Source organism: Corylus avellana, chromosome 2, assembly GCF_965113065.1.
Source record: "Corylus avellana chromosome 2, dhCorAvel1.hap1.2, whole genome shotgun sequence".
Classification (NCBI taxonomy): domain Eukaryota; kingdom Viridiplantae; phylum Streptophyta; class Magnoliopsida; order Fagales; family Betulaceae; genus Corylus; species Corylus avellana.
The window spans coordinates 15,735,576-15,763,570 of record NC_142491.1 but is presented as its reverse complement, the minus strand read 5'-3'; the positions used below and the strand labels follow the sequence as shown (position 1 = coordinate 15,763,570).

General features: G+C 36.1%; 4 protein-coding genes across 5 annotated transcripts; 2 read left to right on the top strand and 2 right to left on the bottom strand.

Annotated features, from left to right (window-relative positions):
* Nucleotides 1-23: 23 nt before the first annotated feature.
* On the bottom strand, nt 24-3,316 carry LOC148587407 (B3 domain-containing protein Os01g0723500-like). Its single transcript, XM_088513325.1, has 4 exons — nt 3,114-3,316; nt 2,314-2,656; nt 1,372-1,544; nt 24-498 (listed from the first exon to the last, which is right to left on the bottom strand). Exons 1-4 carry the CDS (start codon nt 3,204-3,206, stop codon nt 286-288), a joined length of 822 nt encoding a protein of 273 aa, XP_088369451.1. The 5' UTR covers nt 3,207-3,316; the 3' UTR covers nt 24-285.
* Nucleotides 3,317-7,400: 4,084 nt separating this feature from the next.
* LOC132165393 (B3 domain-containing protein Os01g0723500) lies at nt 7,401-10,029 on the top strand. 2 transcript variants are annotated; one of them, XM_059575940.2, is made up of 4 exons: nt 7,401-7,490; nt 8,295-8,664; nt 8,881-8,981; nt 9,622-10,029. In XM_059575940.2, exons 1-4 carry the CDS (start codon nt 7,461-7,463, stop codon nt 9,883-9,885), a joined length of 765 nt encoding a protein of 254 aa, XP_059431923.2. In that variant the 5' UTR covers nt 7,401-7,460; the 3' UTR covers nt 9,886-10,029. The 2 variants fall into 2 exon arrangements, with proteins under 2 accessions (XP_059431923.2, XP_059431916.2); XM_059575933.2 differs by lacking the exon at nt 7,401-7,490 and adding an exon at nt 7,626-7,955.
* Nucleotides 10,030-12,032: 2,003 nt separating this feature from the next.
* On the top strand, nt 12,033-13,779 carry LOC132168142 (uncharacterized). Its single transcript, XM_059579235.2, has 3 exons — nt 12,033-12,402; nt 12,512-12,619; nt 13,476-13,779. The coding sequence occupies exons 1-3, from the start codon at nt 12,073-12,075 to the stop codon at nt 13,770-13,772; spliced, it is 735 nt and encodes a 244-aa protein (XP_059435218.1). The 5' UTR covers nt 12,033-12,072; the 3' UTR covers nt 13,773-13,779.
* Nucleotides 13,780-15,893: 2,114 nt separating this feature from the next.
* LOC132181827 (BAT2 domain protein) lies at nt 15,894-26,302 on the bottom strand. The gene is made up of 9 exons (XM_059595059.2): nt 25,996-26,302; nt 24,438-24,635; nt 23,685-23,782; nt 22,086-22,173; nt 21,805-22,008; nt 21,469-21,725; nt 20,583-20,673; nt 20,251-20,467; nt 15,894-16,354 (listed from the first exon to the last, which is right to left on the bottom strand). Exons 1-9 carry the CDS (start codon nt 26,185-26,187, stop codon nt 16,143-16,145), a joined length of 1,557 nt encoding a protein of 518 aa, XP_059451042.2. The 5' UTR covers nt 26,188-26,302; the 3' UTR covers nt 15,894-16,142.
* Between the last annotated feature and the right edge of the window lie 1,693 nt (nt 26,303-27,995).

The window sequence follows — 27,995 nt, the reverse complement described above, 5'->3', positions numbered from 1 at the left end:
CAGTCATACAAAATGAAACATGCTAAAGTTGAAACAACATGATCAATTCAGAATAGAAACTCTTAGGCTTCCGAGTCTTCTAAAAGGCCGAACATAGAAAAAGGAAAGTTAAGTGCAATCTAAGAATACTGACATCTGATCATGTTAAAAAGCGCTTGTTGAAGAGATAACATAGTTATAATTCAACTTCCACCAGAAAAACTGAAAACCACGGAGATTCTAAGATAAAGCCTAAATGTAATACCTACTTGATTAAACTCTCTTACAGGTTAGCTCAATTTTCAGTCACGGGAAAACATGGACTCGGATTTCATTTTTGGCCAAAAGCTCAAATATGCAGATATCACCAATCTTGAGCTTATTATCACGTACAAAGTCTGTCAACCCAGAAAGGAAATGCCTATTCCCATGCCTCAAATGATTCACTTCCCAAGATTTATCTTCTAAATTCCGCAGGACAACCTTTGTCCTTGCTCTATTAAAGAGAGCTGGGACTTGCTGCATAAAAAAATAAATAACCCTTTTGTAAATTAGCTTATCAAATATTGACGGTGGAGAGATATAGAGATCTGGTGGTTGAAGACTAAAAGCAAATTTGTTAAACACACACAAACAAACAAAAAGTTTTTTCTTTTCTATTATTCATTACGTTCTATACATCAACAAAGTACCCAAAATTGCAAAAACACACTTGACTAAAAGCAAATTTGTTACACACACTGACACACACAAAAAAATAATTTTTTTTTTCTATTATTCAGTACATTCTATACATCAACAACGTAAAATGGGTACTCTGCATGGAGAACAACACATTATAATCCTTTAAATCGAAATCTCTTAGTCTTACAAAATAAGACCTCATATCAGAGTGATGAAGACCCAACTGGTTAACCAATTAAGAACTTCCAAAATTCCCACCCCCCTCCAAAAAAAAAAAATAAATTAAATTAAATAATAAAAACATAGGATACAACTTATGAAGATCCCCAAACAATAATGGGTCGTAGTAAAAAAAAATGGTTGAATCAAGAATATATGATCTTAACCAATGGCTTAGAACAATAATGGCATAATGCATAATAAGAGAAATACAACAACCTGTAGACTTTCCTTACTTCAAGACCTGTAGCACATTTGTCCCCGTTGTCGATTAATTATAATGATTTCCTTGCTCGCTTTTCCTTTTCTAGTTAGGTGATCCATTTGTTTACTCCATGTGTACTTAGGAGCACCTTACGCTTTTAATAAGACTAGTTATTACTTATCAAAAAACATGATGATGTGTGTGTGTGTGTGTGTGTGTGTCACTGGACAGTAGTCTATGCCAACAGTTAACTAAGGAAAAGGAATTAAAAAGAAAGGAATTACCAGTAGGGACACCCTCCCCACATTAGTTTTTGTCATGCAGGTCTTGAAGTAAGGAAAGTCAGAGGTAAAAGACTCGGCCATTGGTCTCGAAGAGTAGCATTTCCTCTGTAACTTATTTTCCCCAAAAGGCAGGTCTGTGTTATTTGTCACGACCTTTCTTTTCGTCCCTTTATCTGCAAAAAATTTGAGTTGTGAGACAATTTTCTGGGTGCGAAGGTCCTTTACCTCTGTTTTATGCCTTCACTGGATGTCTCCCTCTTTGAATTTTTTAAGCTGGTCTGCTTCATCATGTAGAATGTGTTGACTCGTCACATTTGAAATCTAGCTTGTGAAGGATTTAAGGTTTTATTACTGATGTGTGTGCATTTTGCGGTTTGAAAGCCATACACTTATTAAACTATGTAATTGAGTAATTTCGCAATAAAAACTTGACATTCAAAAGGAAATATGGCCTTCTAATGTTCTGTGTTTATTCTTGTGTCTCCAAATGCAGTTAATTTAATATTTCTGTTTGTATCTGTATGTGTGCAAGTGTGTGCCTGTATTGCAAGGTTGTTTTGTAGGATAAGAGATAAGGGCAATTGCTATCTGTTCTTTTTTGGTGCTTTGCTTTGGGTTTTGATACGCCTGTTTGTATATCTGTTCATTGGGTTCATTATCAATTGGTTTGGATTAGGATGTAAGCATTTGTTAGCTGGTCTATAAGTTTGAATAAAGAATCAGATGATCCTTCTATAAAATAAGTGAGTTAGTTAGAGCTATCGAGGGGTCATTGAGGAATTGTCGCAAACAGTTTGCATGCAGTGCCTCTTACCTAGAGTGGAGAATTTCAATTTCAATTCAACCCATTCCCATTTTACAACCCAATCAACCACAATCGTACTTCCACAACAACAAGAACCCACCAGCGTTTGTGTCAAAGCAGTACTTGTGAATGCGTACCTGGACTGTCTTTGATAGTCTTAGACACATGGAGAAGTGAAGGAAGAGAGGTTTTTCTTGGTCTACCCCTTCTTCTCTTGATAAGAGAAACATAAACTCTCTCACATCCATCTTTCCCAAAAATGAGTACATCAAAACACATTTCTCCATTATACTTGAAAAGCAAGAACTCATTGTCCCCCAAGGAATGCTCTGTACAGTACTGCTTCCAACCATCTTGCAAAAATATGCCTTCCGCATTCTGGCACAAATTAACGCGCCACTCATCACCAGAGGAATCCCTAAGAATTGCTTGACCAGGCAATTCTTTCGGTAAACGCTTCACGAATTTTGGTGGGATTCGCTGCAAGTTATGAAAGAAACAGAGGACATCAAACTTAAGCTTCTGTGAAACGAACAGTATAAAAAATCGCAGCATGGGTGGGAATGGCAAGAAAATAAGTGCACTACCTCATGTATTCGGGTATTCCATCACATTTTCATGCATTTTAAAAATAAAAAATAAAAAAATTCTGACAGATTTTTTCCTAGGTTTTTTACAACAGAAATTGACTACAGATTTTGTTTTTCGGCATAATAAGCATCAACATCGAGTCAGATGATGAGAAACCATTGCAGATTGCAATAAGATTAGATATCTAGATGTCAAGTACCCTGGCTAGATAGCTCAATCAGACATGAGTGTGAATGGCAATCCTTTTAAGTCTAAAACAAACAGAAAAACTTTCTAAAAAAAAAAGAAAAAGAAACTATAAACATAAAGAATTTATAGATCCAAGAGCAAAGGGATATAGAATCACCAAGTGCTCAGTGTTGTGGCCATGCAAGATGAGCTTGAAGAAGCAGGGCCTATTGTGATGAAACCCATCCATGTCGTCATGCAACTCACCCATGATCTTCTAGTGTTTCAGCTACCCTGATCAGTGCTCAATCTTTTTGGTTCTTGAGAATGCAGGGCGGGTCTATTATTAAAATTGGGCTTCGTAACGGTAAATTACAAACTGAATCATAATTTGAAGAGTTACGTTATTTTTAGAGAGACACAAAAAATCCCGTTCAGCTCTTCTCTTCAGTATTTTCCAACAAGGAATTACAAAATATTTATTAAAAAAAATTTACAAAGTTAACGTGGCAGAATAGAATGATAAATTCCATTTTGTTACATCATTTTATAACATTTACTTTTTAAAATAATCCGTTGCATAAAAACTCAATATGAAAGGAACCATGTTGATAGAATAGGATTCTCTTCGGTCTAAAATGGACGGGAGAATATTTAGTTTATATCTAAGATTTTTGAGAAAAAATTCTAGAGTCGCAAATAGGACACTTATCTCACTAATAAAAAATAATAATAAAATATTATTTAAGATTAAAAAAAATAAAAGGTGGCCGGACCACCCCCTATATAATAATAAAATATTATTTAAGATTAAAAAAAATAAAAGGTGGCCGGACCACCCCATCTTGGCCATAGGGGGTGGCCGGACCACCCCATGGACAAACAATATATTTTTTTTTTTTTGGCTTTTGGGGGTGGCCGGTCTAGGGTAGCCAAATCTACCCCAGGCTCAATGAGGGTGGTCCAGCCACTCCCAAAGGCCAACCCAATCGATCTAGGGTGGCCGAAGCCATCCCATGGCCCAACGTGGGTGGTTTGGCCACCCTCAAGGGCCAACCTATATATATATATTTTTTTTTAATTTGGCGGTTGGAGGGGCCGAATCACTCTCGTTGGGCCTGTGGATGGCTTCGACCACCTCAATCCGACCGGTCTAGGGTGGCTTCGGCCTAATGGTGGTAGCTCATCCTTTTTTTGCAGAAGCATTAGCGTCCACTTAATTGGACACTAATGACATATCATCAGCGTCCACTTTGAAGGTGGACGCTATTGATCTATCATCAGTGTCCACTTTGTGAGTAGATTTTTAGTAGTGTACTTATGTTGAAATCTAAACCATATTTAGTATTTGAAGTTTAAAAGGTTTGTCTACTATATATTACCGTTTATCAAGAAAAAAAAAAAAACTATATATTGCCGTGTAAATTTTGCACACAACATTTTAAAGTTCATACTTAATTGGATTTTTTCTTTATGTAGACTTTACTTTGTCCAATTAAAACTAACTATTCTCTTTCTTAATAATGGCACAGGTTATTATTTGTGCAGTATAATAATATCGTATCTAAAACTTAGAAGATCGAACACCAGATCAAGGAGAGGACAATCAGGAGAAATACGCAGCAAGGATATTGGATATCATGAGTACCAAGAAAGAACTGAAAGAGATTCATGCATTCATTTCTTGTTAAAATCAAACAGAGATTTGAGAGACCTCATTTTCATTAGACCTATGCGTGTGAGGATAAAATTCACTAGTCCTGATCACCCAAACAGAACAATTCTCCAACAGATAAACAAACACAAGAGGGATATGTATATAATCTATTGGAAATAAATTCACACTATAAGTCCAATAAATTCTGGGTTCAATGGTCAAAGATAGGCCCACAAAGATATTAATTAATAAGTAAGGGCTATTAATTAATAAGAAGATATATTCCAATTAGGATAATGTAGGAGAAACTACATCTTGTCCCCATGAATTATAACGCTTTGGCACTTTTCCTCCATGAACTGCCAACTGTACTACTTTGCCCCCATGAACTACCATTTTGTGCCAAAAACCCACTTCTGTTAGTCAAAACCGTTAACTTAGATGGTCAATCCTTCACTTTGCCCCCATAAACTACAATGCATTGTCACTTTGTCCTCATGAACTACAACACATTGTCACTTTGACCATCTGAGTTAACGGTTTTGACTGACGGAATTAAGTTTTAAGCACAAAATGGTAATTCATGGGGGCAAAGTAGTACAGTTGGCAGTTCATGGGAGAAAGTGCCAATGTGTTGTAATTCTTGAGGGCAAAAGGTAGTTTTCCCGATAATGTTGGAATAAAGAAGTCCTGCTCAAAGTCTACAAGGGAATAGGAGCTTAATTCTAACTCAAGCCCTCAGAATCCCGGATCAACTCCAACAAGAAGGAGAACTAGTTCAAATTTAACTCAACTATGAACTCTCAAAACAACTCAAAAAAGAAAAGCTAGTTCATGTTTACTTCAACTACTCAAGCCTATAAATAGGCCCTTACACAAGGTACAAAAACATCTTCTCAGATCTTTTGATACCCTCTGAATATTCTCTCTCATCCCAGAAATTACGAATTAGAGCTCAACTAGTCTCATTCTCTTAGAAATTGTCTGACTTGAACTGTGTCTCCGTTGTTTGACTTGGAGTGTCCCCAGTTCCCCATTCTCTTAGAAACTGTCTGATTTGGAGTGTCCCCGATTCCCGGGACCCCCTTGACGACGCTTTTTACTCTTTTGACGACGTATTGAAGACCCCGAAGAAAGTGTATTCACCGTAAAGAAAACTGTTCTAACAGAATCAAATAGAACAACTCTCCAAAAAAAAAAAAACAATAAACATAAAAGATATATATCCAAGAGGTGCTGAGTGTTGACGCCTCCAAAGATGTGCTTGGGTCTATTGTCATGAAACTCACCCATCATCTTCTATGGTTTCAAAGCTAGGCAAGATCTTTAAGTCTTCTATAAAGACGAAGATCGACGTCCCGATCGATCGAACAATTTGGCTGTTCTGTTCTGTGTATGGGAGTTGCAGAGAGAGATCGAAAAGTAGCCTCCTTGGGGTTATTTTCTCAAACTAGGGTTTTGCTTCGCCTTGGCTTCTTTTACTATATACGGCTCTGCCTTCCTCTTACAAGCATCACTGCAACAATAAGAGAATGGAACTCTATATGGAAGTGGGTGCTTCATTAAAGACTCATAGCTTGCATCCGATTCATCCGAAGAACGTTGGCCATTATGGCCTATGTTAATGTTAGCTTGCATGTGCTGGGACAGAGCTTTCCATTAATTTATCGTAATCTTTTCTTTTCCAAACGAATATTTCATTAGAAAAAATAAATTATTTTTATTAAAATTGAAAAAAAAAAAAAAAAAAGTGAAATAGAATAACTTTGTGCTACAATGTATATATGATGATCGAGGATAAAATTCTTAGCCATGTTATCTCCACCAGAAATAATAAAAATTATTCTTCATATATACCTTCTTTCACTTATTTTCATATAATGAATGAGTGAATTCACCATTGAATTTATGTGAAATCTATATAAGTCTATAAATTCGGTGGTAGATTCATTAGATTTGCGAAAAGAGATTGATATATAGTTGTAAGAATGATATGTGACATGCTCCACCTACTATCGCCCCAAATTGACTAATTAATTTAAAGCTTCTCTAGAATCACTTATAAAGACCAATTTCATCTAATAAGTAGTAATGTGGGATTTAACATACACAAGCATTTCTTATAATGCACATGCTTTCTATGTGAGCTACTTATCTTCTTAATATAAGACATGGTATGACACTTATTATTATCTTTACCTACGACAATTATCCTAATATAATAATTAAGTACTTAGAGACTTAGTTTTAATATATGTTATAAACTTATAAGTCTATATATATTATAAATTATAATTATATCCATATGAATAATATAAATGAATAAGATCAATACTTAATCATATGATTCAATGACAATTCAAATACTTTACTCAAGTTAATCATATTAAATTTTAACAGGTTATGATTTATATTTAAGGAATGTTGTTTACAAGTAAATGTAAATTTGGAGTCAAATATTTTTTATTCTTTAATATGGGCTCTTTTTATAGCAATTTGGCTCAATAAGACACTAAAAATGCAAAAAACAAATGAGATAAAAAATGCTACAATGATCCCAAAAAAAAAAAAAAAAAAAACCTAAAACTGAAAATTGGTTATATGTTTATCTTTTGAAAGCTCAAAAAAGCCCAAAACGCCTAATTTTGAAAAAACAGTTATAACGGGAGGTTACATGTTTTACTAACCATTAACCGTAATCGCATAGACACCTCCTAGTAGTGGGCTCACAGTTGCTCTTGCACAGTTCTTAATTTGCCTTTCTTTCCTTAATGGGTTAGGCCAATGAGACGGCTAACAAGGCTCAGCATATCCTTTCCTTGAGCTAAAAATCTCACTCATGGCACCCAATTGGTACTATTGACATCAATGACATGCAACATTTACTTGCTGATTAAGGTATTTCAATGTTTTCTTTTTGTTGTTGGGGGAGGGGAGTGGTACTTATTAGGCTAAATCTCCTGTGATTAACCAACGACTGGTGAACAAAATAACGACTACAATTTTTGCTGCTGAAAAGCTATCAATCAATCCCTTGTCTCTCATTTTCTTATTGTTGGTGCTTGTAAGAGGACGGCAGAGCTATGGTAAAAGAAGCCGAGGCCAAGAAAGGCACCAATAAGCAATGCCCAAGCTCAATAATAGACCCTGACCCTGTGTAGAAATTTTAAAAATATATTTATATATAAATTAGGAGGAAAATAAATCAAACCTCATCTGAAACTGCATTCTCAACTAACCAAAAAGATTAAGCTAAGGTTTTCAAAGCTGAAACCCTAGAACTAGAAGATGATGGGTGAGTCTCATGACAATAGATCCTGCTTCTTCAAGCTCATCTTTAAAGGCCATAACACTGAGCAACTGGTGATTCTATATGCCTTTGCTCTTGGATCTATGAATTCTTTGTTTATTGTTTCTTTTTTTGGAAAGTTGTTCTGCTTGTTTTACAGTTGAAAGGCATTCACAGTCATTTCTGATTGAGCAATCTAGCTATGCTAGTTTGACATCTACTTATCTGATCTTTTTCCAATCTGCAATGGTTCTTATCATCTGACTCGAAATTGGCGCGTATTATGCGGAAAGATAAAATGTTTGTGTAGTCAATTTCTGTTATAAAAAGAAAAACCCACGAAAAATAAGAAGATCTGTTCGTTTCACTGAAGCGTAAATTTGATCTTCCTCTGTTTCTTTCATAACTTGCAGCAAATCCCACCGAAGTTTGAGAAGTATTTACCGAAAGAATTGCCTGAACAAGCAATTCTTAGAGGTTCCACCGGTGACGAGTGGCGTGTTAAATTGTGCAAGACTGCTGATGGGATATATCTGCAAGATGGTTGGAAGCACTACTTTGAAGATCACTCCTTGGGGGGCAATGAGTTCTTGCTTTTCAAGTATAATGGAGAATTGTGTTTCGACGTGATCATTTTTGGAAAAGATGGGTGTGAGAGAGTTTATGGTTCTCTTATCAGGACAAACCATGAAACTGCCTCCTCTAGTGGTGCAGGTAGACCAAGAAAAACCTCTCTTCGTTCACATCTCCTCCATGAGTCTAAGCCTAGCAAAGACACTCCAGGTATGCATTCACAAATACTGCTTTGACACAAACACTGATGGGTTCTTGTTGTTGTGGAAATACGGCTGTTGTTAATTGAGTTGTGAAATTGGAATGAATTGAATTTAAATTGAACTTCTCAAACTCCGGGTAGGAGACCTCGCATACAAACAGTTTGTGAAAAATCCTCAACGACCTCCCGATAGCTCTAATTCACTTACTTTACAATTGAAACAGAAAGATCTAAGGTTTCGAAAATGGCCGAGTCTTTTGCCTCTGATTTTCCTTACTTCAAGAGCTGCATGGCAAAATACAATGTGGATAAGGTGTTCATACTTGTAAGTATTCCTTTCTTTTTAACCCCTTTTCCTTAACTGTTGGTATGGTGTACTGTCCAGTGACTAACACTAGTAAGTTGAAGCTTCATCTCTCATTTTTGAATTGGATAAACTTGCCTGCCTTATGGATTTCAATCATGGACTGACTTGATGCTACCAAATTGCATTTCTCTCTTCTTCTTTTCCCCTTTGGTAAGTTACAAGCACCCAATGGAAATGACAGTTCTGTTGGTTTCTGAACTTATTGGAAGTTTTTAAACGATCAGATAACAATCTCAGCTAGTTTCATTAGGATGTGCCAGTCATGTAGAACATCAAGAGATGCATTTATCTTAGCCTGCCAACAATCATCATGTTGCCAACATCCGCTTATTACTTAGCATTACTGTTGTAAGCAAGTAGCATATATTCTTGATTCAACTTATCCAGGAGGTATCAATCATAACTACAACCCATTATTATTTGCGGTCTTCGTAACTTTGTTGATGCATAGAATGCAATGAATAATAGAAATGAAAAACTGAATTTTTTTTTTTGTGTAAAAATTTGCTTTTAGTCAGTGTTTGCAATTTTGGGCTTGAACCAATAGATTTTTACCTCAATATAAGCTAATTTATAAAAGGGATATTATTTTATGCAGACACTACCAGCTCTCTTTGCTAGGGAACACCTTCCTCAATGCACGACAACAATTGTCCTACGGAATTCAGAAGGTCGATCTTGGAAAGTGAAATATGTGAGCACTGAGAAGAGTTATGCGCTTTCTCAAGGATGGGCAGTCTTTGTACGTGATAACAAGCTCAAGATTGGTGATATCTGCATATTTGAGCTTTTGGCGAAAAAGGAAATTCGAGTCCATATCTTCCGGAGACCGAGAATTGAGTTAACCTGTAAGAGAGTCTAATCTATCAGGTATTGCGTCCAGGCTTTCTCACAGTAGCTCCATGATTCTCAATTTTTTCGGTTGAAGTTGATCAGAACTGTATTCTCTCTTGAACAAGCACTGTTTTTAACATTATCAAATAACAGTATTGATGAATTGGACTTATTTTTTCTCGATCTATATAAGGCCTTTTAGAATACTCAAGAAACTTAATTCAGCATCATCTACTTGCCTTAAAGAATTATATAGCTCCGGCAGAGTTTCCCTCCCCAAAAAGCAGGATTGTTACCAGATGTTTGTTCGTAGGAGGTCAGATGGGAGTTTTAGAAGCATTAGTGGTTTATCTTGTTCATCGAACTTCACTCACATGACTGATAATCGGATCAAACCTATTGATGTTTTGAGTTAGATTAATATCTTCTACCATCATCTTAAACCCGTACATTAATTTATACTTGAGATAAAACTTGTTCCTAAGTGATTTCGACATAAGCCAACCGACTCTCCAACCTTGTCCAGATTCCTGCGGGTGACTCAGTACTATTCATCCATGATGTGGTACGGAACCTCGTCCACGGGACAAATCCTTCACCCTCGCCCCGTTGAACTTTACCACATATTTCTACCTCTCAAATCTCAATGCTTGATACTTCGCACGTTGACCAACCGTTTTTTGCCTCATTTTTATTTGTGGGCATCATTTGACTTCCCATCTCATTTAATAAAAAATTAATGTGGAACTTAGCGGAGAAGGATCTCTTATACAATTAGGCTATTCGAATTTCACTTGTAGAGGGAAGAGGATTTGGATTCACTACAATTTTAAAGAAAAAGTAAATTCTCGAATTACGCTATTTTGGTCGTTTTTAAAGGAGATGTTAATTTAAAATTACATTGTTAAAAAGCTTCGAGCAAAAAATTGTATTTTTATTTTATTAAGAAAAATTGTCTCTACAAAAGTGAAGATGAAGTTTTTTGGGAAGAAAATTCTTTTTGGTTGCCTCCATAACATGCCACATTTTCAATAGGTAGCATTTTTCAAACGATTTAATGCCTAAAAATGGTCTAAATTACTTAATTTGAGAATCTACAATTTTAAATAAATTATAGGGAATCCTGATTCGAGGAGAGAATACGAGGACCACTTGCCCAAGGTAACCTATGGTGTAGGCACACCTACTCGGGGGAGGTGGGTCCCACAACCCCATTCTCTTCGGTTGTCTGACTTTCAATAAAATTAGAGTAGCATAATTGTTGTAAATTCAAATAATCTATCTACTTAATGTCAACCCCATTCACTCATAAATCATAATGTGTTGACCTTTTTATTTTATGAATGTATCGATTGGGTGATGCTAAATAGAACGGCACGCTAACAAAATTTTTTTTTTTTTTTTAATATTTTTAATTTTAAAAAAATAAAATAAAAAATTGGCTGACATGCCACTCACGCCAGCGTTCTGTGTATTACTACCCGCATTGGTTTGTCGTAATAGAGGACATGATTATAATAAAAGTTAAAAATTAAAATCGTGTCCTTTACGAAACACCAACTCCCATAACCGTTCATGGGACAAGATCCAAGCGTTTCGCGCGTCTTGGGATAGTTATAAGCTCCCTTGAAAGGTTCCTAGGACACAAAAACAAAAGCAGCCGAATATTTTATATTAACCTTAAAATATTACTACAGAGATTGGAAAAACATCAATTCTTCGTCTGGAATTTTCGAAAATTTCTTACTTGTTTGCCTTTTTATCCCTGAACTATCGGTCAAATTCACATAGAAGCTGGTCACAAGAAAACCTTTCGAGCGTTGAAGAAAGGTTGATTCAATTCTCTTGTACGTCTTGTATATATATATATATATTTTAAATTCTGCAATTTGGATTCCTCTATGGATTTTGTAGCCTGCTTTGGATTATACTAATAATGCTATTGTTTTTTTTTTTTTTAATATCCCATTGGATTGCATGGTTTAATATCAATTATGTTGACCATTTGGGATCATTTAATATATCAATTAGCTAATGTCGGTGCAAATCTTATGATTCTTTCTGGGTTCATGTGTTTCTCTTGTTTGGATTTCTTAGCTGGCCAGTTTCTCCATTTTGCCTTGTTTTCATCACCTGAAAAGTTGTATTCATTGCTCAGAATTGCCAGCAAAAATATAAGTGAATTTTCGGTGAAGCTGCTGCTGGGTTGAAAAACATGAAGATAGGTGAAGGTGGGATACCCATCACCATGGTAACGCAGATGATGATGGCTGTAATGGTGGTGGTGGTGATGATGTTTGTGGCAGATGGAGCTGATAAAAACGATGTTTTCAGCCCCTGTTCTGATGCAAAAGTTCAAAAATTAGATGGTTTTACCTTTGGTCTTGCATTTTCAACCAAGGAATCCTTCTTTTTCAATCAGACTCAACTTTCTCCTTGCGATCAGCGTCTCTCCCTCTCGAGTAAAAATGCTCAACTTGCTCTGTTTAGGCCCAAGGTCGACGAGATCTCTTTCCTCACCATTAATAGCAGCACCTTCAATCCGGTATGTACTTCATTTCCCTTGCTTGCTTGAATTCGAGACTTTTGTGGGCATTTTTTGTTAGAACTAATTAAACTAACAATTTGATAATGTGATTTCATGAATTTACCAGGTTCAGTTTGGTGGGTATATGGTAGCATTTGCTGGACAGAAGTATGCAGCAAGATCTCTCCCAATTTTGGTTGCTGACTCAACTAACACCATAACTAGTTTCACTCTGGTAAACTCAATATCAATGGTACTTTATTCAATGCAATTGATTAGAAGTAAAACAATAGGGTAATTAAATCATTAAATTAGGAAATATTATATACATAGAACAAAGTGTTAATCATAAGTTAGGCTTCATCTTCAACCTTAGTTGAAGGTTTAGCCTTTCATGATATTGAAAGACAAAACAAGATTAATTGAATTCATAATAAAAAATTGAGTACTTACAAATATGGAATCACAAAGTTGAGATTCAAAAGCTAGGAAACCCTAAAACTAGGGTTTACAAGTTGAATTAGAATAAAAATCGCTGTCAGATCGGACAAGTGCGCTCGATCGCACACTTGGTGCGCTCGAGCGCACTCAAGCATCAATTCCTCTTTGCGGCGCAAGCATGCACACGCAATGGGCTTTGGACTGACCGTGTCTGTGCTCGATCGTGGGGCGCTGGGCTCGAGTGCAGGTGCGCTCAAGTGTAGTATCCTACGCTCGATCGTAGGTCCATTGGCAGCTTCTCCAAAGTGTGCAACTTTCACATAAATCCTGCAGTTTTTCCATAACAACCTACAAAACATTAAAGACACAAAATTAACCCAGAACATTAGATAATAACACAGCTAAAGGATTAACAAAAGTAAATTAAGGGGTTCAAATATATAATATTTGGCAAACATCACTACTCATCCCTGCATCATATAATCTCCATGGATGAAGTCATAGGGGCAGAACTAGAATATTAGGAGGAAAAATGGGGACAAAACTAAAAAATTAAAAAAGTTCTGCCATAGTCTGTTTTCCTCTCTCTCTCTCTCTCTCTCGGAGTAGGTAGCATTGAATTGTTATCTTTAATTATTTTTTGCATACAGGTCCTAGAATTCCAGGAAGGTAGTCTTCAAAATCTATACTGGAAGAACTTTGGGTGTAATGCTTGCTCCCAGGACTCGACTTGCCTCAACAATCAGAACTGTGCAGTGGCAACCTCTAATTGCACAAGCAATGGTGGGTCAAAGGATTGCAATTTAAGCATACAATTGACATTTTCTGGTACAGATAAGAATCTTGATGCACTTAATTCATGGTATGAGGTGGAAAATCTTCGGCAGTACTCCCTCTACGGTCTATTCTCCAATATTCGTGATTCTGTCACCCCCCAGATAATATGACAAATAGCTTTTTCTCTCCATTTCAATATTTAACTATCTACTGTGTACAAGTTGAAATTAATGATGCCTTATTACATAACTTAATTTTCCGAAAAGGAAGGACACTTAATCTTTTCCCTTGGTGTTGTGGTTCTCAAGGAAGTGAACAAACTTGTCAATGTACTTGGTGTTGGCAGGCTCGGTCCTGATCAAATCTTTTCCGGTAGTTCAAGGACCGAGCCGCTTGGATTTGATCTTAGAGCCCAAAAGAAGGGCAACCCTGAGTGCTCAAGCCCAAGAGCCAACTCCTTCAAGTCTTGTTGACGGAGTTGATATGAATGCAATACGGTGGACCCTTTTGGGCTATGAGCTTCCCCAGCTCTAAAAATGGGATCATGTGACCAAAGGCTAGCCATGGGAACATGGTTAGGTGTAGTTGTTTCTTAGCCTCAGCAATGGTGAATTGGTGATGGTGGTGGATAGAGCTTAATTATGTGATCAACTATCAACTTCTCTCACTCTCTCTCTATCTCTATTTCTCTATCTCTCTGGCTTACTTAGTCCTATATATATATATATAGATGAAGTAGTCTAAAGCAATAATCTGAGCAAAATCTGATTTTTTTTTTTTTTTGACCTGTTCGTACAAGAAGAGGAAGGAGATTCGAACTAGTGACCTACGCTTCATTAGACATGGTCCCAGCCGATTGAACTACCTCTTGGAAACAAAAATCTGATTTTCCATCATGAGCATAATTAAAAGCTACTAAAGGTGATTTTCCTTCCATCTTGAGCAAATAAAATCTGATTTTGCGTCTTAAATTATCCGGATGCATGCCACCGGTAACTCATCAATTGACAAGCTATATATACAACTCATATGCAGAAGGAAAGAAGTTTTTCAAAATTAAAATTGATAAAATTCTACCTAACATCAACAATGTTACAAGAGAGATTAAATGGATTAGCTAATCATATTATTAATTGAAAAGAGGATGTTAGAAAATCTTAAATATAAAAACTTAATCAATAATTTTGCATCCTAAAAAGAGAGAAGAATGATTTTAAGTAAAAATATAATTAATATTAAAATAAATAATATTTAATTAATATTTAAATATAAAAAAAAATGCCCCACTTAAACTTTTCGCCTAAAGCCTCAAAATATATCGAACTGGCCCTGAGTGCCTTACGATTATAGCTTATGAATATCATATAAGCCTCAAAGAGTACTAAATCCCGTCAATCCTTATGTTTGTCTTCTCTCTCATATATATATTTTATTCATGCATGGTACCACATTTTTTTAATATGATTTGTGAAAATAATAATATTACACTATGTTCACATCATTGGCATTGATAAAAAATATGTAACTAGAATTACTTCAAATACAATTAGGGCGGAAGAATTTCCATCAATAGGCGGTAATTAGATGACCCAAAGAAAATCTAAAGGTATATCAACAGTTAATTTTATTTCTCTGTTAATTATTTGAATTTTAAATATTTTTTGGGAAAAATACACATAACCCCCTTAAACTACTACTTCATTGTTTTCAATGACTCAATGCCTCCTGCAAACTACCAATTGAATCACCAGTTTACCTAATCTTGTGTAACTTATTAAGAATTTTTTTAAAAAAAATATATCATTTTAACACTTCAATTTTTTCTTTTCTTTTCTTTTCTTGTGGCTTGTGGTATTTGTTAGCTAATAGGATTTATGTAATGGTGCCTACCCTACTAAATCTTAAGATGGCAATGGTTTTATAGACTCGAACCGTTTTATAGACTCAAACCTCGTGTAACACTCAGCAAATTACTTATTTGCTAAAATTAGAGATTAATTCTATCTTAATTTATTTAATTAAATTGATCAAATTTCTCAACCCTAACCCGCTAATTTTGTATCAAATTCATGTCATGTTTGCGAATCATGTAAAAAATTGTCAACTCTAACTGTAATTGGGAATTGGATTCACAAGCCTACAAGTTAGGTCAACTGCAAGAGCATCTAAAAAGTAACAAGCATAAGCGAACTAGGGCAAAGCCCACCTCATTAACATTCTTTATGTAAGAATACTGCTTAAACTTCTACTGCGGGAGTGCTTCTGCAAGCTCTCAAATCCATGCTTAATAATAATAAAAAAAATTCTTCTCCTCATTGTTCCATTTACTTTTTTGTCATTTGTTTCTAGTTCGAATTGAAAATAAAATGTAAGTCACAAACGAGCTGAAGACTAGTGGTGATACAGAGAGAATATATCTTTCTATTCTTGAATAACTTAAATATCAATGTTGTAGCATAAACTTTTAAATGAGATCAGGGGGTCAAACCCACTCTAAACTGCAACTATTTACAATAGAACTAATGAAACAAGGCACGTTTTCAAGCAGAAGGCATAGAGGTTGAAAGGACTACACAAGACAAGTATTGGATCCCATCCTGGATTTTGCACAGAGCTGTTGTCTGATCTGCACGCAGATGTTCAGACAAGGCACTGGCTTTTTCCTGGACTGAAGTTTGTGGAAGAACTTCATGCGATTCGGCACTGGCGCCCTTTATGGCTGCTAAATAAGCTTCAGCTACATCAGAAATGCCTGCACAATGCATTCAAATTCAAATGTCAAATACTATCAAAAGCATGAAAGACTCGCTAGGCTCTACTAAGTATGAGTTATATAACCATCTTGCTCAATATGTGGTATTGTATTGGAAATCCCACAATATTAGAAGCCTAGCGTAAAACGATGAAAAAGAGTTACCTAGATCAAATCCAACAATCCAAACATCCCCTGATAAAAGCATTCTAAGAGCTTGAGACAATCTTTTCCAATACCGATTTCAATATGTTCGCCAGGACCTTAGAAATAATTTTATACACATCACCCACTAAACTCTAATAGGATGGAATTTTTTATTTCCACCACCCCAGCTTTCCTAGGGATAAGAGACGCAAAAGTAGGCATTGAAACTCTTCTCAAACTTCCCTCAACTATGAAATTCCTTGAAAACTGTCATAATGTCTTCTTTTAATACCTCCCAATACTTCTAGAAAAAAGCCATAGAAAACCCATCAGGTTCTAGAGCCTTATCTCCATTAAAATTTCTCACCACCTCTTAACACTTTCACTCTCTTCAAATTCTCTTTCTATCTAATTTCTCTTCTCCACATCTATTGAAAGGAATGAAAGCCAGCCCAATTTAGACTCCAATTATATTGTTCAGAGTACAACCATGTATAGAAGCCCACAATATGTTCCTTTATTTTCTACGGAATCAAACATCTTGTTCCCATTTACAACTCGAGACTCCACCGAGTTGTTTCTTCTATGCGAATTTGCCAAAAGATGAAAATATTGGTATCTCTCCCTCTCTCAACCAAAGGGCCCTCAACTTCTATCTCCAACTCACTTCTTCACGAAGAATACTCCGCTCCAACTCTCTTGAAATATCTTCCTTCCTCAACTTTTCATCTTTAGCCAATGATCTTTCCTCTGCAATCGTATCCAGCTCACAGAGCATCCACCATCTCCTTCTTCCACTCCCCTACATTACCAAAGATCTCCTCATTCCATTTTTCAAATTCGATCTCAATGCTTTCAATTTTTGTGCTAACACATAACTAGGAAAACCATGATAATTATAGGACCCCCACCAAGTTTTTACCTGCTCTGCAAAACCCTGCGATTTCAGCCATATATTCTTAAACTTAAAATACCTACTACCCCTGCTCCCTACACCACAATCCAGCATCAACAGAAAGTGATCTGACAAGATTCTACGAAGGCATTTTTGAGATGCATTCGAAAATTATTCTTCCCACTTCAAAGATAGTAGAAACCTATCAATTCTATGCCATGTTTCAGAATATCGATTAATAGACCAAGTAATCCATGAGCCCTGAACAAAAATGAATTCTGAAAATTCCAACGTCACTTGTGACTGTCTTGAATCGCCTGATCTTTCACAAACATACCAGACTACACTAAATACATCACAACATCTCCCACCAACTCATCTTAAAGACATCTTCTTTCCACATCATTATTTGGACCATACATACCTGCAAATGCCCATTCAAAATTCTCAATAACGCATCTGAAAGAACCTGCCTATCCCATATTAATAAAATACCTCTTTACGCCCCTCTCAAACCCAAATAAAACCAATCCACGTGATGACAACCCCAAAAACTATGAACCACATCCCTAGTAATAACGTCCACTTTTGTCTCTTGAAAACAAACAATATCTGCTTTCCACTCCTTTAGAAGCTCTCTAATCTCGATCCCTTTCTCCTTATCATTTGGTCCATTCACATTCCATGATATAATCTTAAGTTTCATAATGAAAACTTTCCACCCCTCCCCTTCCCTGTCACTTTATGAGACTGACCTCCCTTGACATCATAATTCACTGAACATATTAATCCCTTTAATTCACGGTTTCCTCTATTACCTGATGCCAACTACTACTCACATCACTTTGATGCCAACTAGCTTCAATTATAGGGAACAAAGCCATCAGTTGATCCGTAAAACCTTCAGATGACAATCCAGCCACATGAAATAAATAATAAAAAAGTCACCCTCTCAATCATCCAATCTGAAGACATTAAATAAGACCCCTCCTTGTTTCCCGACTGCAGTAAAAGGGTGAATATCGAGCATCTCTCTTCCCTTACTCTCCTCATCTGTACAGGTCACCACGACCAAAGATGGATCAAACACATCTCCACAATAGAACCTACCTTTATCAACCCCAAAACCCTTTTCCCCCATCCCATTCTCCAAAAGTTTCAGAAAGTTCCTAGGACCTAGTTCAAGATGGATCCTGTACTCAGTTGGCCACCTACTACCTTATACAAATTTAGATTTGCCCAAATCAGATTCGAACCTTTGCTCTAAAACACTCTCCAAGAACCTAAACCATCCCTTTCACTGATATATCTCAGACCACCACCCAAGTTTCACCACTATATCACCAAACCGCCCTCCTTCTGTATCACCAAACTACACTCCTCCAACCACCTCAAACAAAACTTCGTTCTTGTTTGTGCAACACCAAGACATTATCGTTGTACGTTTCGATCTCTTTTAGAGAACTGCTGAGCTTACCGAAATTTCAGCATCACATCCCTCCCCACCGTTACCAAATAGTTCTTCATTCTTGTCCATGCAACACCCAAACATTGAAACTGTTTCTTTCGACATCTTCTTAACAACTTCCAAGCTTACCAGAATTTCAGCATCAATTCCTTCCCTTCCGCTACCAAAAAAACCCTTCGATCTTATCTGTGCAAGACCCAGATGCTCGGGCAACAATTCCCAATCACTTCAAAGCTGTCATCGACCCCCCAATAACCCCTTCCTTTGCTACTTCATCACTCGCAACTACTTTCCTAGAAGCTACCGGAGAAATGTCATTCTTACTAGCCTTGCTTGACCCTGCCCTTTCTCCTTTCACTTTCCAATTCTCCTTGACTATTGGTTGAAACCGCCTCTGATACATTGCCCCCCATAACAGATAAACCTCTTCTCGTATCATCAATAGTGACTTGTTTTCAGAGCTTACCATCACCTTAGCCTTACTGGAAAACACAAGGTGTTCCTTTTCTCTTATGGACTTTGACCCTTCCGCCCCTTTGGGCTTATAACACCTGTCCAACCCATAAACCCCAACAACCTTTCAGTCCATATCTTTTAAGCCCAATTCTTTATTCCCCAACACCAACTTCTTTTTGCCTTCTGTGGGCTTACCAACCGAATCAACTTGATTTAAATTTATACGGGTCAATTGCGGGTTAAGCAGGCTGACTGGAGAATGACCTGTTTATTAATCGTGTTTAATCAAGTCAACCCAGTTTGACCCAAATCTTTTATTACACTAAACCCTAACCCGCTAATTTTGTGTCGTGTTTGTGTTATGTTGACAAGTTGTATCAAAAATTGCCAGCTTAGCCCTAAGACAAGCCTCCCCTATTTAACATTGGAGTCCATTGTTTAATTATAAATGACAACAAATCTTTTTGTCAAAGTACATAAAATCATTCTCTTCAGATTTTTTATTATGTTATAATAAACCAGAATCACAAGTTAATCGTATTCTAATATTTGATATACAAAATTTATTATTTATGACAATCCTTCATGGCCTTCAATTATTTGGTATTTGAAGTAGTGACGTCTTTTTAATCACAAAACTTTTTGTTTAGCAGAAACTGATTTTGCTTGGTAGATATTGTACTTCTACACAGAATTTGTTAGGATTTTTGAAATCACTTCTCGTTATATTGAGCAAAGAAGTTTTGAATGAGTAAACTCTGCCACTTCCATTAATATGAAACAAGAATTTATGACTTTAATGATCAAGGTGATTTTTTTTTCTCTTTCAACCAAAAATTGTATCAGGAAAAAAAAAATTGCTTCACTCAATATGAAAACAATGTCAATAAAAAAGTTACAACTACAGAGATGGAGTGCCAGACATCAAACCTGTAATAAAGCTGTTGGAAACAGCTTCCACATATCCTGTCATTGACTGTGCCTTCGCTCTGATTATCTTAGCTTTTTCAATAGAATCCTCAGGCCAGTCAATATTCACAACGTTCTCATCAGCATCTTCATCCTGAACCTTGTTAGCATTAGAAATGATGGATTTACCAAGCATCAACAGTTGAGACACCGCAAAACAGCACATTTCTGAGAGTCTCTGCAAAATTAATTATTTCAATTTCTAATTACCCACAATAAAACTTAAAGAAGTGAGGTAGACAATGAAAAATCTGGTTCAGATGTTTCTAATAATATCCCTAATAACTCCATACATGAACCCCCTCTGAGTGGAGAGACTCTAGTCTGCCAGCAGTCCTTTGGATCATATCATTAACGGCTAATCCAGCTAATGCACTTGTAAACCTGCAAAATACTAGGAATGTAACAATTGCAGCAGAGTGTAAAAAGTCAGGAGATCATGGTGATTTTCATTGACATCAACCCAGCTGGTATCACCAATATTACTGGACAGAAAACCACATGCACTACAGTTCTCTTATATAACACACAGGATTGGATAACTATCAGTGTAGAACTAGCCATTCTTGCGTCCTGTGACTTCTGTAGTATTCACCTTTCCCCAACCCCACCATTTGACTACAGATTCCACCTATTGTGGCATCCACACCAAATATCAAATCAATGTGATGTTGGTCCAGATTCAATCAATAGGCTCAAATGTCTTTTTAAACAAAAAGTTATATTCTGAGTATTATATGAATAGGACAGCTAGGATTTCAAATACCTTAATATTTACCAAGTGTAACAGACATATAATGATCACATATTCCAAAAATGGGCTTAACAAAAAACGTCTCCCACAAAAAATCATTTGGTGGTTTAGAATCAGCTAGATCTAAACCTGGTATAATGATCCCGGCTCTGTGTTTGTACAAAATGTAAAACTTGAAAAAAGAAGACAATGAAGAATAAACAAGAAACCTAGAGCATTGCATAAAGCAACATTAACTAAGACATGCAATAATATCAGCTACAGAGATTCAAAAATTAGATAATTAGAACTAAATGAAAAACCGAATATAAGTGCAAGCTGAAGCAAGACAAGTATAACTAACACACACAACAGTGCAGAGAAACGCATCCTACAGCTACAATATTTTGATATTTGAGTATATCAAAATTTCTAAACAAATTTACCCTGCAGCCATATCAGCAGCCTTGCTAACACTTGTGTTGTGTAAATTCTTCATCTCGTCACCATTTCCCTCAGCCGCAGTCTCTATTTTTTTTCCTTTGTCTGTCTCTACACCAGTTCCATCCATTTCAGTACTCAAACTGAAAATTTGTTGGACCTCTTTTAGCTTTCCATCAAATGCAGATTTCTGTTCCAATGATAATTTTCCTTTTCTTCGGTTAAATAACAGGCCATAGTGGTTGGACAACGCCTCCAGCTCCTGCCAGTATGAGTTTAACAATTCCAATGAAACTATTATCTTAACTATCAAAATTCATCTTCAAAGATAAGAAGGTGACCTCCAACTGTTCTGGACCTCCATAAATATAGAAGCATCGATCAAATGTCACTTCCTCATACAACTGATCGTCCTCAGTTTGTTGTTCAGCATCTTTCGAATTCTTCTCAACTTCGATACCAGTCTCTGTAATCAGTAGATCCATGGTCTCCTTTCCTACAAGTTCAAGCACATGCATTCCTTTTGCCGTAAAAGCCTTTCCAGTCTGTAGCATGAAGATGGGGAATAAGCAAGTTGGAAAGATTGATAAGCAAGGCAATATGGGTCATCACGCATGCAAACCTCTAATATGGATGGCGCAACCGAACCAGCTGCTGGTAAACCACCTTGCTGAATAGATTCTGCGAGGTTCACAGCAGAATGCTCGATCCTGAAGAACATAAAACATTCAACCCATGCAATTAACTGAAATATGGGGTTGTGGTGGACAAAATAGGAGATTGAAGCTTTTCAATATATAGCTGAACTTAGAAATTGGTAAAAGTGAAATCAAATGCAAAACAAGGTACCTTTACGTCCAAGCAGAATTTATTATCATAAAAGTCTAATAGAGTTGAACTACTCCAAGGGTTTTCATTTTTCCTTCTTCCAGCTTTTAAATGAATGGAATATATTAGAAAAATATAACAATGGAGACCAAGAATACACCCAAGGTATGTAACACAAATGGAACTAAAAAAATTCAAAAGCATCTAGAGACTAAACAGCAGAAGATCCAACTTCATTGCTTAAAAAGAGTTCCCACAGAAACCAGATTTCCAATATAACATCTTCTCGCATTATCGTGCAAAATCAATAACCTTAGAAGTTCCATTTTACATTTCTACATCTTCCAAATGCACAGACGAAGACAGGGAAAGGATAAACACCCCATATGACCATGACATGCTTATCTTAGAGGGAAAAAAAAAAACTATCATCAGCTTTCTTTTTAACACAAGTTGACTGTTGACTTATGGTTCCCACAACTTCCTTTCTTTCCTCCTTCAGATACCTCTAACCTAATCATCAAATGCCCCATATAGAATTCTATCTTTCTATGATACCATCAACAGTTACCTTCTTAAGATAGTGGCCATTATCCAGACAACATATGTGATGAGTTTCAAACAGCATGAACCATAGAAATCATTCTACCAGTGCATAAATTTAGTTAATGACTAAAAACACTCAAAAATCATCAAAAATATTCATGGTGCAAGCTATTTTCTCATAAAGTTAAAAGCATAAGCCTATTATACTGAACAGGGAGGGAAGTATATATGGCCTTGCAGGGGGGCCATGGCACCCCAAAGATTTGAAACTCCTTTTATAGGTTACTGATTTTCTATTTGGCCGCTACATAATATGTTACTTGCTCCCCCCCCCCCCCCCCCCCCCCCCCCCAACCCCCAAAAGTGTTATTTTATTAAAAATAAGACCTCCCAAGTCCCAAGTGATACAAACACTCATATTCACCTATAATCTTCTACAAATTATACAAGTTTAGATTTTTTACCTCCCAAAAATTTTACCATCTTCTTTCACAAAATTTATTTTGGAAATATTGAAGTGGAAAATGAACATAAAAGACAATGAATTGACCATGTTGCTTATATATGCAACACCAAAACAAATGTCTGATAAATTCAAAGATAAATATCTTCCAACCTGGGCGGTCCCCACAAGTTAATTTTTCCAGGTCCAAAATATTAATCCATAAGTTAGGTTATGTAAAAATTCAAGCAACTTTCTGGCTAACAAGCTTCTCTCAAGTGCTAAAAAGAATCCAGAACATAACCATATAACTGATTACAAAATGACCTTTTGTTGCTTTTTATCCAAAAGCAATAATTTATCGATGGTTTTATTAACTACAGATTCAACTTCAATGGAACATACTTTTGAACCAAATCTGTACCCCCTCTCCATGCACTTCCTAATGCATTCCATGCTCCAGAAGCCAAATTCTCGACAGAATTATCAAGAACCTTCAAACCCTGCAAATATTTAAAAATAAATAAAAACTGAAATAATCTATTCTTAATGAAACGGAATAAAAAGTATCAGAATAATACATGCATCAGTTCAAGAACATGTTGAAACAGTGCAACTAAATTAGACTAAAACTAGAAGATAAGCATTTTTATTATGAATCATTTTTTAAATTAAAAAAAAAATGCCTCAATCAGTACCTTTGGGATATTTTAAAAAGTAATTCACAGTACATATGAATAAAGCTAGAGGTGAACATGCAAAAGCTGCATTAACGCCAACTATAACTTCAAAGAACATTCAGTGCAATGGAAAAATGATTTTTGATAAGTACAATGGAAAAATGATACTGAAGCAACAAAACAAAAAAAATTCCTTTGGTGCTTAGCTTAATTCTAACTAGGCATTTTTCTTGTATATTTCCTATGTATCCGAGTTGCGCCTTTTGCTTTTAATGATATTTCAATTACTTATCAAAAAAAAAAAAGGAATAGAAAAACAACAGAAAAGTGCTGCAGATTACATCCTCAGTGTAAGCATGCCCAAGAGAAGTTCTTCCTCACTCAGTAAGATTATTCAGTAAAACACTCAATGGAAAGCAAAAAAAGCGTTAGAGTTCACAATACAAACAAGAATTTTCAACTCTTATTTATGACTTGCCTGGCCAAGTATTGACTCCTCACTAACTTTCTCCAATTTATCTAGAGCAGACTTCCGTAGCTTGTCCTTTTCATCTCCACTTTCCCTTTCATCTGCAGAGTCTTCTACCTCTCTCTCATTCTTAGAAGGTTCTGCGTCCACTTCAGTGTTTTGCATGTCTGTCATGCTCTTTGCTGCTGTCTGAGCAACTGCAGCAGCCTGCATCCAAAAGGCACTGCTCAGCAAAACTGCAAATATTTTACCAAAGGACACTGAACGACAAAGTACTGCATGTTAAACATACATAATACAGAACCAATAAGTGCAATGTTTGAGCAAGTAATACTTTCACAACCCTTTTCCCCTAATCTAAAAACATATCAAGGAAACTGAACAGCAAACTGCAGGATGTTGACATGGAAGAATAAGAAAATAATACAATCAAGTTCATAGCTTGAGCAAGTTATATTTTTTGAGCAATGATTGGCAGCATATCTAATAAAGTAAAAAAGACTACTGGGCCCAGCAAGTTTCCATGAAACCCTCTCAATCCAAAGAGACTTTATAAAGCTAAGGCAGAAAATTTTCATCTTTCCTTCTGAAGCCAATTCATTAAGGGGAGCTCAACTGTGTCAAACTTTCTTGTAGTAAAAAAAAAGAAAAAAAAAATCCCTACTCTCCAAGAGTGAATTAATCTCAAATCTCTCAAGTGAGCCCGTTCTAAGCTTTAGCATAGAAGCTCAAGCCCACATCAATCTGGACATACTTCGAGTAATAACATTCCACTATTCAAAGCTCACATGTGCGTGGATAGCAACATATATGAGGTTTTAAAATCATTTGGCATACAACAATCCAAAATCCAGGTGTCTACTTGAGAAATTACCAAGAACGTTTAGATGATGATTCTAGAAAGATATTAAGAGTAAGAAACCCAAACCGTCTATGGACTTTCTCATTACCTAAACTGATAATGTTCATAATTTTGTTTAATATTCACAATGGCCTCATTACTCTCAAAGCGTTCGGGCACTATATGAGATCTTTTTTTATTGGCAAGTTATGCAGCCAATAGGTTTTGAATCCATGACCTCATTACAAAAGCTCATTGGCCATAATATGAGATCTTCAGGAAACCATTTCAAATCTCGGTCACAAGGAAACCTCAATCTCCTCCTTAAGAAGTGAAACTACAAATCCACAAACTGGGAATGGTTGAATCGATAGGTAATCTACTCTGTCAATCGGACATCGAAAATTACATAAACATAACCATCGATTCTCGTGCTTTACCAATGAGAAAAAAGTCCAAAACATTCAATTGAAGTAATGGAAATCTGTCATGACATTATCCACGACAACAACAGAACCTAAACTTGAGCAGAACAATGAGAGTAAACTAATCAGATTGATAAAAACGAAGCAATGTCCAACCCAACCAAAACTGGATCTGATAATTGAACCATTTCCCCAATTAACCCTGATATGCCAAAATAGAAACAAATGAAAACAGGAGCTAATCTGTCATTTGAAAAATAAAAAAAGAAGAGATAGGAAATGTGAGAAGGAGAATGCGTACATTGCGAGAGATTTCTTCGGCTGCTTTTTGGAGATCTGAGAGAACGGAGAGAGGAGAGAAACCCCAACCGCCCCAGCCGCTCTTCGGTGCTTGTGCTGCTTCTGATTTTGCTTCTTCTTTTGCGTTTGCTTTTAGTGGCTCTTGCTCTGTCTCTTTCTCATCCTTGGGCGAATGTTTGTTTTCTTCCTCCATTTCGCAATTTCTGAAAATGGAAGCTGTGTTTGAATTTTTTTGGTTTATTTTCTTTTTTTCTTGGGTTTTTCAGTTGGGGGCTCTTCAAGTCGGAAATGGGAAGAGATCGACTTCCTTCGTTAAGTCCTGTAATCGGTATTCTATCTAACGTGAAAACCAAGTCAGAGAAACGATGTCGTTTCAATCGCTGCGAAGTGCGAACAATTTGCTGTTCGCAAAATCACACATTGTCGACTGTAATGTTAAAAACGTAAAAACTCTCAAAGTCTTTATGGTCATTTCTCTACGTCAGTCAGACTTTTAAAAGTATCCTATGGTGTGGAGGAGTGGGTCTGAATAAGTGGAATTGTGTATTCCGGGGGCAGAATTAGGATTTGTTGGGTGGGGGCGGACTTTCGTAGACGTTTACCGTGATGATGATGATAACGGTTAGAATGGGCCATCAACACCGCTAAGAACTGCGTCGGCTGAGGCATGCTTTATATTCTTAAGTTTGATGATTTTCAAATAATAATAATAATAATAATAATAATAATGACTCTTTCTATAGACGTTGTTGTTCTCTCGTTTAAAAAAAAAAAAAAAATTGACTCTCTTCAATCATGGTTAAACTTTGTTAGTTTTTGTTCGGTAATCAAAACAAAAGTTCGAAAGCACCAAGATCCATTCACAAGCTAAGGATGTTCGGACAACAAGATAGCCTGTCCGGACAGCAATTTCAGCAAGCAAGCTTGGTCTACCAAGGTTTTTCGGACAGCAAGATAGCCTATCCGAACAGCAATTTTAGCAATTTGGTTTTTCCATCCTCCACAAGGCCCTGTCCGAATAGGCACTTAACCTATCTAGACACCCCGTATGTTTTATGTCCAAAACGTGTATTTTATGTGGGTCCAGGTTTAGGGTTTTGTAGATTTTATAAATACATCTTTATAGAATTGGAGTGATATGAATTCTGCATCTAAAGTTCAGTAGTTTGTGCTAAGAGAGCGTTTAAGATATTGAGCGTTAGAGTTAGTCTCTCTTAGAGTAAAAGGTTGTGCCTGTATCACAGATTGTATACAATTGAAGTCAACCAGAGTTCCGGTAAAGGGAAATCATATAGAAGGATTCTGTCAGATGTTCTGGAAATGGCTACTGCGGTAGAAGTCAAGTGGGTCGCTTGCCTTATGTAAGAGAGTGTCAGCTTCAAAGATTTTATAAGTGTGAACTTCTTGTAATCCTTATTTCCTGAGTTTTGCTGCCAACCAAATATATGTGTTATTTAATGTTCATTGCATATCTGTCTTTAGTTGATTATTATCTGTTAGGTCAAATTTATTTCCGCATACTATTTTGTGAAACACTTATACAACCGAAACATGTGTTAATCGGAGTAAATTAGATTTTTCAAACTCCATCAATCTCATAAACAAAAGTGCATTAAAAAGGACCGATAATGTTGGGGATTTCAAGGAAGAAAAATTGGTGAGAAGAAAAGATCACCACTGCCACACTGTTAGGGAGTATAATAATAGAGGTATTTTATGATTAAAATACCTTGAGATAATATGTTATCTTTATAGATAATATTAGATTAAAAATTATAATTTAAATATTAGAGATAAGTATTATCGTTAGAGTAGTTAGTATAATATAAATATTAAGGATAAGTATTATCAGTAATTTATTCTAATTAGTCTTTTATCTTATTATGCATTGTAATTGTCTATTTAAAGACATCAAGCTCATTAATAAAATAAATCTAAAAATTAATTTCAAACCTTGAGTTTGAAAATGAGTTTTTAGGTTTTCTTAAAATCTAAAAAGTC